This window comes from Musa acuminata, chromosome BXJ2-10 (assembly GCF_036884655.1).
Source record: "Musa acuminata AAA Group cultivar baxijiao chromosome BXJ2-10, Cavendish_Baxijiao_AAA, whole genome shotgun sequence".
Lineage (NCBI taxonomy): Eukaryota > Viridiplantae > Streptophyta > Magnoliopsida > Zingiberales > Musaceae > Musa > Musa acuminata.
In genome coordinates this window covers 13588311-13601728 of record NC_088347.1, presented here as the reverse complement: position 1 = coordinate 13601728, position 13418 = coordinate 13588311, and the positions used below count along the sequence as shown (strand labels likewise).

Below are 13418 nucleotides of genomic sequence, written 5' to 3'. Positions count from 1 at the left end.
GTAACCATCATTCTCATTTCTCATAATAAAATTTGAACCGACATACCTTTTTTTAGGCAGTAATATGTTATTTTCCTTAAAACATTTACCTTCATGTCTATTGTCTATTTTATTCTGATATAGCACATAAAATTCTTATAAAGCTAATAAGAACATCCATATTATAACTTTTCACTTTATCAAATTATTAGAAACACAAAATAGAGTGTTTCTTAACTCTTAAGATCAATACAAGGAGCACCCTTTGTACTACAAGCAGCAAAATCCACTGAAAAAAAAAGATTAAAAGGTCTAAATATCTGAAGACCTAAAGTGACATGAAATTAAATCATTTCTATTATGGTTCATCTTACCGGTCTGTGCTAGTGTACCGACTAATTGTTGGTACAATACATACCAAACTGTGCCAATGTACCGACATATGGTATGATGAGATATACCAACAAACTGGTATGTACCACCCTTATCAAGTAGTATGCAATGGTACGACAAACCTTGATTCTTATAATGATATCATTATCATCATCTAGTATGCCCATATACCAAATAGGGCCTTTGATAGTAACTCATTAATTTACAATTTAAGTCTATTCGTTGACATTTTGACCAAGGATTGCAATTTACTATACTAAGGTCGCTGGTCGAACTGGTACACATTGTCAATATCAGTGTACCAACACATGGTACACCGATGTGTGCCAAAGAGGAATAAGACTGAGAAGAGGAAGGAAGAGGAGGACGAAGAAAGAAGATAACACGATGGAGGAAGAGAAGAAAAGAGGGAGAGGAAGGAGGCAGTGGAGGAAAAGGAGGAAGAAGAAAGAGGAAGGCAGAAGAGGAGGCGATGGAGAAAGGAGGATGTGGAGGAAAGAGGAGGAAGAGAAAGGAAGAAGAGGAAAAGGAGGAAAGGTATCCGAGGTCGGCAACACACAATGGGCAATGTACAACGACGAGCGCAAGCAGCACATAAGTAGAACAGGGCACAAGCCCTGCAGGTCTAGAGAAGGGCTCGTGTTCGCAGGACCTAATTGAAGGAGTTTAATTTTTTTTAATAGGCTGGACTGGACCGCCCGAAATAGGGGCAGTCCGCATCTCGGTTCAAGCTTGGACCGGAATATACCAATCAGTACGAACTGGTCAAATTTGAATTCCTTGATTTTAATAGGTTTGACTTTCTTTAATTGCGACATCACATAAGCGGGCAAATTTTCTCTTGTAGCTTAATTGAAAACATTATAATAGCTTGATATAGAGCACTTGAATTAGATGTTCATTTTATTATCATATTCTGATATGAGAAATATATATTGCAATCCAGCAAGTACAGATAAGAAGCAATGTTGAGACACCACAGGGAAATGATTGTAACAGTTACAAGATGCTGCAATAACACACAAGAAGCTTCATGTGATTTTTCCATGCCAAGTACTACATCCATCAAACAATAAGTTAACAAGAATACTGTGAATAGTTAGTCAACAATATTGGGTGTTAACAACATACAGAATAACCACAATATGAGAAACAAGGACAAAGGAATAGACAAGAACCTGCAGGTTGGGTCTCCTAGCCGATAAACGTCCAGTTTCAGTATTGATGTTTAGAGAACAATGAATTCGTCCATTGACACATGAAATATGATTCCCCTACCACCACAAGAAAGTAACACGATAATGATCCACCAGTGTCAGACAAAAGCAAGAACTCTTCAGAAAAGTATACTTCACTGGTGGAAAAGAATGGCTGTCTTTCCAAAACAAATATAAACAGATAGTAAACAAATTAAAGAGGCCATGTAAGCTCACATGTTTACAAGAATAAAAGAAAGTTCATGCTTAAATGTTATGGCTAAGAACCAGACTTAGTGAAAACAACGCACACCTATTTTTGTTTTTCATTTTGCATGCATTTCTCATGAAGGAAAAACATGTGTCACAGGATCAGAATACCTGTAAGGGAAGAATGAAGTTTGATATCAAAGAATCAATAGAGCAGACTTCACAAAGAGCTTCTATAGCTTGACAGGCCTCTCTCCCATCCTTACCTTCACCAAATGCCTCATATGCAGTCCCTGAAGCAGAAGTGTCTTCATCAGTACATATATCAGCCACTTCTGCAATGTCTTCTGTGAGATTCTGGTCATCTGAGGTTTGGTTCAAGGATACCATACCAGCTAAAACTTTTAGGGAATCACCACTGACTGAAGGCCACCCACTAGCTGTATACAAATGTGTTTGCAATTTTTTTATACAAATATTGTGGAGCTCAATAGTGCGGTATTTAGAAAGAGACTTCTTTCCCTTTCCAATGGCATTCTCAGTATTAAGAACCTTAAATGACTTTGAGTCAGGCAAACATTCATTTTGATCTTTTCTGCAAAATATATGGAAATAAAAGATACATGAGATTCAGCTCACATTAAAGACAAGTAGAGATAAACTTTAAAGATGAGTGTAATGAATGATACGCTGAAACATGTTTTAGTCAATTAATACGAAAAGAGTGGCTGTTTTTATTAGTGAGCAAACGGCTTCAAAAAGAGACTACAGTTGCCAGAACTACTTTAACACAATCACCACCCCCCACCCCCCTCCCCAACCTAAAAAAGACACAGACAATGAGTTAACCAAGCAAAAACCAGGTACCATCAAACAAATTTCTGTTCAGCAAAACACTCCAACTCCTAGAGTGTATCTGACAAAAACTGGGTCCATCATACAAGTCTCAATGTAAACTATAGTCAAATAACCAGTCAATGAGATAGGTAGTATGCTTAATTATTGTGGATGCGGAAAACCATTGAGACAAGAATGTCAATTTAGCTCATAACTTATTCCTGGAAACATGATTTAGGTTGGATCCTCACCAAATTCGTCTCATGTAAAACTAGAGTCAGCTCCACTCATTTCTGTGAATCCTTATAAAGCAGTGCAAATTAGCAGTTAGCTGCATCTAAAATCAGACATATAGCCCCAAGAATCCCAATCCCCAACCTCCCATAGGAGCGAGGAAAAGAGACTATCGAAAGAAGCATTTGTCTAGGCACTAGAGAAAGGCGAGGCCCAAACACCTCGATGAGCCCTGGACAATGAGACTTTAACTAGGCGCTCGCCAGGTGAGAGCTTCAGCTAAGGCGCTGGATGTCCATGCACTCACCTATGATCCTCTCCTTGTCTCTCCCTTCCCTCTCTTTTTCCTTCTATTTACTCTTTCCTCGCTCTTCTTTCTCCCCACTTTTCATTTCTGCTTTTCATCTCTCCTCCCTGTTCGCTCTTCTTCTTTCCTCATCTCCTTTGTGCTCAACCAGCAGCCTGCTGCCCTTGCCCTCTCTCCCCTCGTTTCTTCCTCCCTCTTCTTTTCTTCTCTCCTCTCTCTATGACCAGCACCGACTTTATCCTTCTCTTTCTGCTCTCCCCTCTCTTCTTTTCCTTTATCCATAGCCAATAATAATTGTTATTGGTACTCACCTCTCTCCCTTCCCTCTCTTTTTCCTTCTATTTACTCTTTCCTCGCTCTTCTTTCTCCCCACTTTTCATTTCTGCTTTTCATCTCTCCTCCCTGTTCGCTCTTCTTCTTTCCTCATCTCCTTTGTGCTCAACCAGCAGCCTGCTGCCCTTGCCCTCTCTCCCCTCGTTTCTTCCTCCCTCTTCTTTTCTTCTCTCCTCTCTCTATGACCAGCACCGACTTTATCCTTCTCTTTCTGCTCTCCCCTCTCTTCTTTTCCTTTATCCATAGCCAATAATAATTGTTATTGGTACTCACCTCTCTCCTCCCTCTTCCCACCCTCACCCTCTATTGTCTATGTCTGCCCTCTCTCTTCCTCCCCTCTAAACTGAGTTGGTCTTGCCCAGACCATAGGACACCCCTTGCGATATCAGTCATCAAAGGGTCAACCTAACCATAACCTCGTGCAGTCCATAGAGACCTGTAAAGGAAAAGGTAGGTCAGTGGAAGCGAAACTCGGGGTTGCAAAAAAAAAGTCATTTAAGCAAACAGCTGTGTGAAATACAAAGATGGACTTCCAAAGCTGTGCGACAAAAGGTACAAGGCAGTCCATCACAGACTAAACCATCATGCACACTGGGTGTAAGACTAAGCAATGACACAGACTTCGACATACTCGAAGTTCCATCCGATCCAATGCCACATAGGGGAGTTTCAGAGTGTTGAGTTGAGATAGCTGATATTTCACACCGTAAGACTGTCAGCCATAAATAAGCCTAGAACACACTAAAGTAGAATTGTTTCAGCCATCTACAACTACATTATGTCATTTTGCCAATAACGCTTGCATGTTCTGTACAGAAAACACAAAATAAAAATGCCACCAATAGCAAAGTGGGACTAAAATTACTACTTCATATCCGTACAAGCTACCTATAAGAAAACACTCGAAAACACCAAAATAGAGAATAACATCGATAAAGGGTCACGAACATGCATCATGCATCAAACACCTTGACTGCAATGCTCTGTGATACCTCACCCTCCACGTTCGTCGTCTCTCTCCACCCTCTTCTTCTTTTCACATTGTATGACTTAATTAATTAATTTAACATGGAAATTAAAATTACACAGTAAGTATAAGAACAAATGTAGGTCTGCCAGAGGAATCAGCAAGAAACATCTAAAAGGATTAGTCATTTGTGTGTTCTCTGACAAAAATACCAAAGGTGAAAATTTTTGGCAGAACAACAATAAGTTCTAGCTTTGATATAATGATATGACTCATATTAATGATTATTTTTATCTTTAATTATATTTTATAATTTTTGTAAGGTAAATGCCGTGTTTTTCTTGGGTAACTTCCTAGCACCTGGAGCAAAAAGGGACCTTGGCGCTTTAAAAACATTGAATTGATCACTCCCACAGATAAATTATGTTGAAAATCTAATTCATTGATGATATAGTAAGAGGCACATATGTTGCTTAATTATGTAGAAGACATGGAAAAAGGAGAAAATGGAGTAATATAACCTCTATGTGCATCATGATTTTCAGTAAGTAAAGATTACACAAGTGCTTCACACAATTATACAACAAAAATTAACATATGTTAAGTATATGAATCACAAATAAAAATAATACTATGGGATAACTTCTCATCTTACTAGTGGAGCTTCACATTATCTTGAACAACTTCATAAATTAAAGTTCACTTGAAGTGCATGTTAAGTCAAAGCTGAGTTTTCCATCATTACTCAGGGCAATCTACAACTACTTCCAACTGAACAATCTCCAAATAGTACTATCGACTTCTAGTCAAATGTTACCTTTTATAACTCTCTTTTAGAACACTCATCACAAACCCTGTAAATAGTTAAAAACAAACAGCTAAAAGATTTGGAAACTAGTCTCAAAAGTCAAAACTAAAACAACTCGTCAAGAACCTTACTACTTAACAATAACCAATGTGTTTGGGACAGATGATGACATAGAAATAGAACAAGAAAAGATACAAATTCAAGTGCTGATTTTAAAAGATGACTTTCAAGGAATGAAGGGAGAAATGCAAGCACCTATTCAGTGTGCCACCAAAAAATAACTGACGGATTTGAACATTACTTCCCACATTCATATATTTAGCATCAGGACAGTACTTTGATGCCCACTTCCTAAATTTGTCTGCAGCTATTTCCGTTTCAGCAATAGCAAGTTTTTCGATCTCTGAAAGATATTCTCGATCAACAAGCATTCCTTCAGATTCCATTTGCACTAATAGACTACCAAAAGGGCACCAGTACTCTTCATAGAAATCATACATTGTTCCTCTATTAACACCATCAAGAGACCATTGCATATCCAGAAGCTTTGCTTTCAAGTTATCAAAAAGTTCATAGGTGCTTATAGAATCTAAAGCAGAATAACAGACCCATAATTTTCGTTCTTCTCTCTGAAGAACATCAGTAGGTGCAAGAGCGATAAGTTTCCCCTCAGAACCATCCTTCTTTAACTTTTTCTTACCAAAGATAGATTTCATCGATATCTTTCCCATGATTAGTTCATCAGCAACGTGAAATCCTTTTGTAGACATGATATTTGGATCACTTGTTAGTGCTTCAAGTGAATACCCTCCATTAATTCTTCTGGAAGAATCCCAAAGCCGTGCAAGATGCATGGTATCTGCATGGAACCCAGACAGATTGATCCCATGGTTTCTTAGCGCATGACTATCAAAGCTGTAATTATGCCACACCTAAAAGGCAAGAATAAATTCATTATACTATAAGCTTCAACAAAAACACAGATGTATTCAACAGGGGGGAAAAAAGACAAAAGTACTGGCTCCAAACAATTTAAAGGGCTTGATAGCACAGAAGACTAAAAAGAATATGGGAATCTACAAAACAAGCCCTTGATATTTGCCATCAATAAAGAACATATTACATTATACTATTAACCAAAAATCACATGTATTATGATAAATGAACACAACATTGACTAATACAGGATTCACAATAGGCATTTAGCATTTGGAAATGATCAAACTCCCAAACAATACCACCTTCTTGATAGATGAGTCTTCAAAAAATGGAATGAACTCCTCCAACACATCCTTCCCACCATCCAGCACATCAACCCAGACACAAGATCTACCATTTCCAAAATTTGCTTGAGGACCAGAGTAGATACTAAAGCATATGATCTCTCCATGGCCAACTGGCGTCTCCACCTTCACATCAATGTTGGCCACCTAAGGGAGACAAAATCATTTCATATAAGATGAAACACATGACTGAAAGAAAATTAAGAAACCTAAGGTCATGAAGGACCTTTAAAATCTATTTAAATCTTCAAATGCAAACATTTTTCTATAATTATGGTTGAGATACATCAACAAACACAAGCAACAAACAACAAGACATAAAACTCTACAAACACTCATGAAGTCGAAAGAAAGAAATGATCTAAAGAGTGAATAATACTACAAGCACTGACACAGATATCATAACCAATCTGCTATTTTATGAAGTTAACTATGTCTAAAAATGCTACCAAAGAATAAAGAGACGAAAACGAGAAGACTTGATAACAAGACACTGACTGTAATTTTTTTTAATGGATAGATAATTACAAAAAATTAGGAGACAGTTTATTTAAATATTTAAAAGTTATTGTCATCAAGACATCAATATTATGATAGAACTGTAGTGTCATCAAGCAATCAATCAATAGAAGTGTGGTGCCATCAAGACAACAATGTTCTGGTAGAAGTGTAGTTTCATTATACATAAATGTTCTAATAAAAGTGTGAACTAATAAGAAAAAATATGCATTCCTGAATATTTAGGAAGAAAGATTGTCAAAAACAAGGTCAACTAAGACCTGCTGTGCCCCAATTATGGGAGATAACATATTCTGATCACTGGTGCAAAGAGAGGTAGTCGAAGACCTGAAATATTTATACTAGAACAATAACGGGGGTATCAATGGCCCAACAACTAGTGAGGGTGCCCTCTATACAGCTCAGCAAATGAAATTGCAGTTACTATCAAGTGCTTGGATATAATACATTCAGGCCCTTGTTCTAAACAAAGTACAAATACTAATATTTATATCAAAATCAGTATGCTCCAAGCAACCTCAGTGGTTAAATTATTACTAGCTAATACATATGTTTTGGTTAACAAACCTCAGTGTCGCATGCATGAAAAAAATGCTTGTACTCTGTAGTCAGTAACTGGACTACTTCTTTAGCTCTTGAGATATTATCAACAATGAGTACTTCATCATATATGCGAGCAAGTTGTTCCCGGTTTACCACCTTATTTGTACCCTTTTTAACAGGTTGACTCTTTTTTGAATTTCCAGGACATGTTGCCTTATCACAGACATCTTCATCTCCTGCTGGAAGAGAACCCTCGGACTCTTGAGAGTCAGATGGCAATTTCTTGGGCTGAGTCGCAGTGGAATAGAACAATTTTCTGACAGATGGATAAAAGGATGACAGTGCTTGCTGAGGTTGTTTCTCAATAGTGTTCTTCATACTTGAATTAATACTGGTACATCTTGAAGAATGACGTGACATGGAACCTCCACTTGACAAATCTTGAGAAATTGCAGCTTGACAATTATTAGGATGGTCATCCTCTCTTCCATCCAAATGTACTAAATCAGCAGCAACTCTTCCAATTTTAGGATAATCATTTGTGAGTGGTATCCGACCATTCTGATGATCTTGCAGAACTTTCTGAACTATTATATTCACTTTACTTGTTTGCTTTAGTGCAATGAAATCCACTTCTTTCCTACAGAGATGGGACAAACATGCATCATCAGATCTAGGAATGTCATGCCTAACAATTATTGATCTAGATCTGACAAGTGGACTAAAGATAAAATAAATACAAAAAAGGAAACAAAAATGAAACTTTTTCTTACGCATTTCACAAATGCCACAAAAATTAAAAAGCACTTACAGACAGCTTTTTAATGGACAGCTGTTTAACCTAGTATGTATCAGCAGGCTTCAGCATGAAAAACCAAAAAAGAAATACGAGAACAGCATAGAAGACCAAGTTTACATAGCAGCCAGTTGCTGTCTTGTGAAGGACAAGAAAGATGAGACAATTATGACCACTAAGCAAGATAAACAAGAGCAAACCACTTCACCGATGGTCTAAAAACAGACCCAGCCTAGATAAGACCACATGTACATGTGAATATAGTTATCACTTGCCGAAACCTTATAGAGAAAACGATAATGGATCAATTTGATGCTGTGGTGTGAGCAGAATAATTGAGAAAATCCAGATGTTTGACACATCAATGCGATGAATTGCACGTTGAAACCTAAAAGGAGAGTACAACAGATTAAGAAGATGCCATTATGATAGCACAGAAATCAAGATAAAGCAGATCCAAACGTGCCTATCTGCATGCTGTTGAGATCATGCTAAGAGAAATCACAAATGCTAAGTTGACTCACCACTACAATACATGCTTCGAAAAACTCTCAAAATTATTCTTTTTATTAGTCATAGGTGCTCTACAAGCCAATCACATGAATGATGGCACGTGTAACATGACACATAATCTCTTTGCTTACTATTATTATGGTATTTTCTCATTTTATATTGCTTGATTCATAAATATATTGTGACGTCCATGGATCTATGCAATGGGAATCATATTGTGATGAGATCATAATAATAAAATCGATTCACTTTTAAACAGAGACTCTAAATAACCCAGATCATAGGTTACTCGAGAGATACATCGAGATAACCGGACAAATTGGTATACTGTATACCCGTCCATATGATGGAGGAGGCTGGTCTCATAGTTGCTCGTGTGGGGACACTAGGGCTACAGTGCAAGTGCTCATTAGAAAATGAGTTCACTGATTGATCCGCTCACAAAATGCTGGATGGTTGATGATACCTGATTTTCAAACAGCGATTTCGTCGTCCTAATGGTATACTTGGTCCTTAGACTTGAGACACCAAGGATGTCCTGTATGAGTACTCCACTCTTTGATACTGGACTTATATGTTTGGAAGTTTCAGATCTAGCACAGCCTGTCATCGGGAGTGGCAGCCAACCTTACGAGGGCTATTGAGTATCGATAGAGGATCATCCGCTCTCGGTATCATGAGAGGAATATCTCATGTGTTCTTGCTCAAACAAATCCTTAACCAAGGTCATTCAGATTGAGAGAGAAAGAGTTCTCTGGAAGAATCCGATTAGAACAAAACTCGAGGAGAAACCGTAAGGACTTGACAGCACCATGTCCGGTATTCAATCTCTAAAATATTAGATGGATGAGAGACTATAGGTATACAGTAACTAAGGACAAATAGATCCAAAGGATTGGATTCCCTCGTATCGTCTGGAGACTACGGCGTAGTGGCCTAGTACGTCCGTAATCGATAAGTCGAGTGAATTATTATGGAGATAATAATTCAATGAGCCAGAAAGATTTCTGACAGATATAACTCACAGCCAACTCGATATTAGGCTTAGAGGATCACACACATATAGTAGATATTGCGACGAGTAGAGGTTCGGATATAAGATATCCGTCGGAGCCCCTATCTTATTGAATATCTAATAAGCTCCTGAATTATTGGATCCTATAGATAAGATCCAATAAGAAGCTAATAAGAGATTATTAGGTAGAGACCCACTAATCTTATAGGCTTAAGTAATTGGATGGAGATCCAGTACCCAATAGGGCAGTATCCATCTATAAATAGGAGGGAACCAAAGGCTAATAGGCTGGGACTTCCTGGTTGTCACCTCCTATTCTCCTCTCTCCTTCTCTTTCTCAAATAACAAGTGTGGAGATTTGGACAACGATTTGAGGAGCGTTGTCGCATCCCTGCTGTGTAAATCACCGCTAGAGAGGAGGGCACTTGAACTCCTTCATCCTCTCCTACAGATCTGGAGGGACTCAGGGATATACGATCTCCCTAGGTAAAACACTATCTCGTTTGTGGATTTAAGTTTTGCAGATTTTTTCGCATCAATCTTCGTACAACAACAAACATATTTTTAGGAAATTTGGGTTTTTTGTTTTCTGTTCTTCTGCTGCGAATATGATGTCGCCCCTAGATTTCCCAACAATGGTATCAGAGCCAGGTTGTTCGTGCGAAAGATTGATTTTAAACTTTGTGTTATATTTTAGAAAAACTTTTGACGTCAAAATCATTGACGCAAAAGTGAGAAAGGGCAGCAACTGTTGTTGCCCTCATAGATGGTAGCCTTGGTTACCATCTACGCACAGGCAGAGCCATTTGCAAGGGCGACGCCCGTAGGCAGGCGGCACGATCGCCCGCGGGGAGAGTCGCCTGCTCATAGGCAATGCGCCTGCAACGGAAGCGACAAAGCCAGTGGATGTTGCTTGCGAGCACAACGCCCGCAGGAGCGTCGTCGCAACCCTATTATGTGGATCACCACTAGAGAGGAGGGAACTTGAACTCCTTCATCCTCTCCTACAAATCTATAGGGATTCAAGGATATACGATCTCCCTAAGTAAAACAATATCTCACAAGTGGATTTATATTTTACGGGTCTTTTCGCACCAATCTTCTCACGACGACGAATATCTTTTTGGGAAATTTGGGTTTTTTATTTTCTGTTCTTCCGCTACGCATGTGATGTCGCCCCTAGATTTCCTAACACTTTCCTCCTTCCATCCTTCAAATTCTCCTAATCTTCCACATCAAATTTTATTTATTTATCTTATTTTCTTCTTCTTTCTAACTCATAATTCAGGCTGCTAGTCATAGGTGCCCAACAAACCAATCACGTGAGTGATGGCACGTGTGACTTGACAAGAAATCTTTTTGCTTATTATATTTTGGCATTTATCACTATATATTGACTATTGCATATATGTATATATATATTGCAATGTCCTTGAATTTGTGCAATAGAAATCGGATCGTGATAAGACCACGATAATGAGACCGATTCGCCTTTAAACACAGATCCTAAATAATCCCGATCATAGGTTACTCGAGAGGGACATCGAGATAACCAGACAGACTGATATGCTATATACCCGTTCATATGATGGATACAGCTGGTCTCATAGCTGCTCGTGTGGGGACACTAGGGATACAGTACAGGTGCTTATTGGAGAATGAGTTCACTGATTGATCCGCTTACGAAATGCTAGATGGTTGATGATACCTTATTATCATACAACGATTCCGTAGTCCTAATGGTGTATCTGGTCCTTAGACTTAAGACACCAAGGATGTCCTGTATGAGTACTCTATTCTTTGATACCGGACTTACAGATTTGGATGTCCCAGATCTTGTACAGCCGGTCATTGGGAATGGTAGTCAACCTTACAAGGGCTATTGAGTGTCGATAGAGGATCATCCACTCTCGGTGTCATGAAAGGAATATCTCATATATTATTACTCAGACAAAAAACCCTGACCAGGGTCATTCGGATTGAGAGAGAAAGAGTTCTCAAGGAGAATCCAATTATAGTGAGACTCGAGTAGAAACCGTATTGGTCTGATAGCACCATGCCTAATATACGGTCTTTGGGATATTAAATGGATGAGGGACTATAGGTACACGATAATTGAGGACAAATAGGTCCAATGGATTGGATTCCCCTGTATCGTCTGGGGACAGTGACGTAATGGCCTAGTACGTCCGCAGTCGATGAGTCAAGTGAATTATTATGGAGATAATAATTCACAAAGCCAGAAGAAGTTCTGACAAGTATAACTCACGGCCAGCTCGATATTAGGCCTAGAGGGTCACACACATATGGTAGGCACTGCGATGAGTAGAGATACGGATATGAGATATCCGCCGGAGCCCCTATCTTATTGAATATCCAATAAGCCCCTGAATTATTGGATCCTATAAATGAGATCCAATAAGAGCCTATGAGAGATTATTGGATAGAGATCCACAAATCTAAGAGGCTTGGGTAGTTGGATGCAGATCCAATACCCAATAAAGGAGGATCCATTAGGGTTTGATAGGGGACCTCTATAAATAGGAGAGATTCAGTAGTTCATAAGCTAGAGCTTTTGCTTGCCTCTCCTATTCTCCACCTCAGAGCAGGCCTGAAGTTTTGAGGAGGGTCGTCGTAGCCCTACTATGTGGATCACCACTAGAGAGGAGGGCGCTTGACCTCCTTCACCTTCTCCTAGAGATCTACAAGGAAATAGGGATATAAAATCTCCCTGGTAATACAATCTATTTCTATACGCAGTTTTAAGTTTCACGGATTTTTACACACCAATCTTCATACGACGACGAACATCTCTTTGGGAATAGGGGATTTTGTTTTCTGTTCTTCCGCTGCGCATGTGATGTCGCCCCCAAAGATTTCCCAGCAGTGGTATCAGAGCCAGGTTGTTCATGCGATAGATTGGTTTTGAACTGCATATGTTGGGTTTTAGGAGGAATTTTGGTGTCAAAATCGTTGACGCAAAATAAAGAAAGGGCAACAATTATTGCTGCCGTTGCAGATGGCAGCGCTACCATCTGCGTGCAGGCAGGCTGCTTGCAGTAGCAACCGCAAGGCCGACTACATGCAGGCAGGGCCCCTGCAATCACGCCATCAGGTAGGGCCGCAGGCACGGCGACTACCTGCGTGCGGGCACTACGCCCGCAGGTAGAGGCACCGCGGGGTGAGGCGCCTACAGCCGTTGCGCAGGCAGGCTGAGGCACCGCAGGGCAGCGACGCCTGCTATCATTGCGCCCGCGGGCAAAACCCCCCCAAGGGGCGATCGCTCAGCGAAGCAGCACCGCCTGCGAGCGCTGCCCCGCGCGCAGAACTGCCCACGGAGGCGGTGATGCCCGGAGGTGTGCTAGCCCGCGAGGGCGCCCACCTGCAGGGGCGGCGCCGCCCACGGGCGAGTCGCTCGCAAGTAGGGGCTACGCCCCCGCCGCACAGGTCGCCGCCGGTAGGGTGGTGGCGACGACAACGACGAC

General features: G+C 40.0%; 1 protein-coding gene across 4 annotated transcripts in view; it reads right to left on the bottom strand.

Annotated features, from left to right (window-relative positions):
- LOC103999832 (DNA polymerase I A, chloroplastic) overlaps positions 1-13418 on the bottom strand; it is a 55528-nt gene that overhangs the window by 28877 nt on the left and 13233 nt on the right. For 3 of the 4 annotated variants that reach the window (XM_065127752.1, XM_065127751.1, XM_009421701.3), the window contains exons 2-6: positions 7634-8249; positions 6506-6694; positions 5520-6196; positions 1950-2373; positions 1551-1646 (exon numbers count right to left, since the gene is read on the bottom strand). In XM_065127752.1, coding sequence (XP_064983824.1) covers positions 1551-1646; positions 1950-2373; positions 5520-6196; positions 6506-6694; positions 7634-8249 — 2002 coding nt within the window. The remainder of the gene's footprint in view (positions 1-1550; positions 1647-1949; positions 2374-5519; positions 6197-6505; positions 6695-7633; positions 8250-13418) is intronic. The other variant, XM_009421702.3, reaches the window with a different exon arrangement.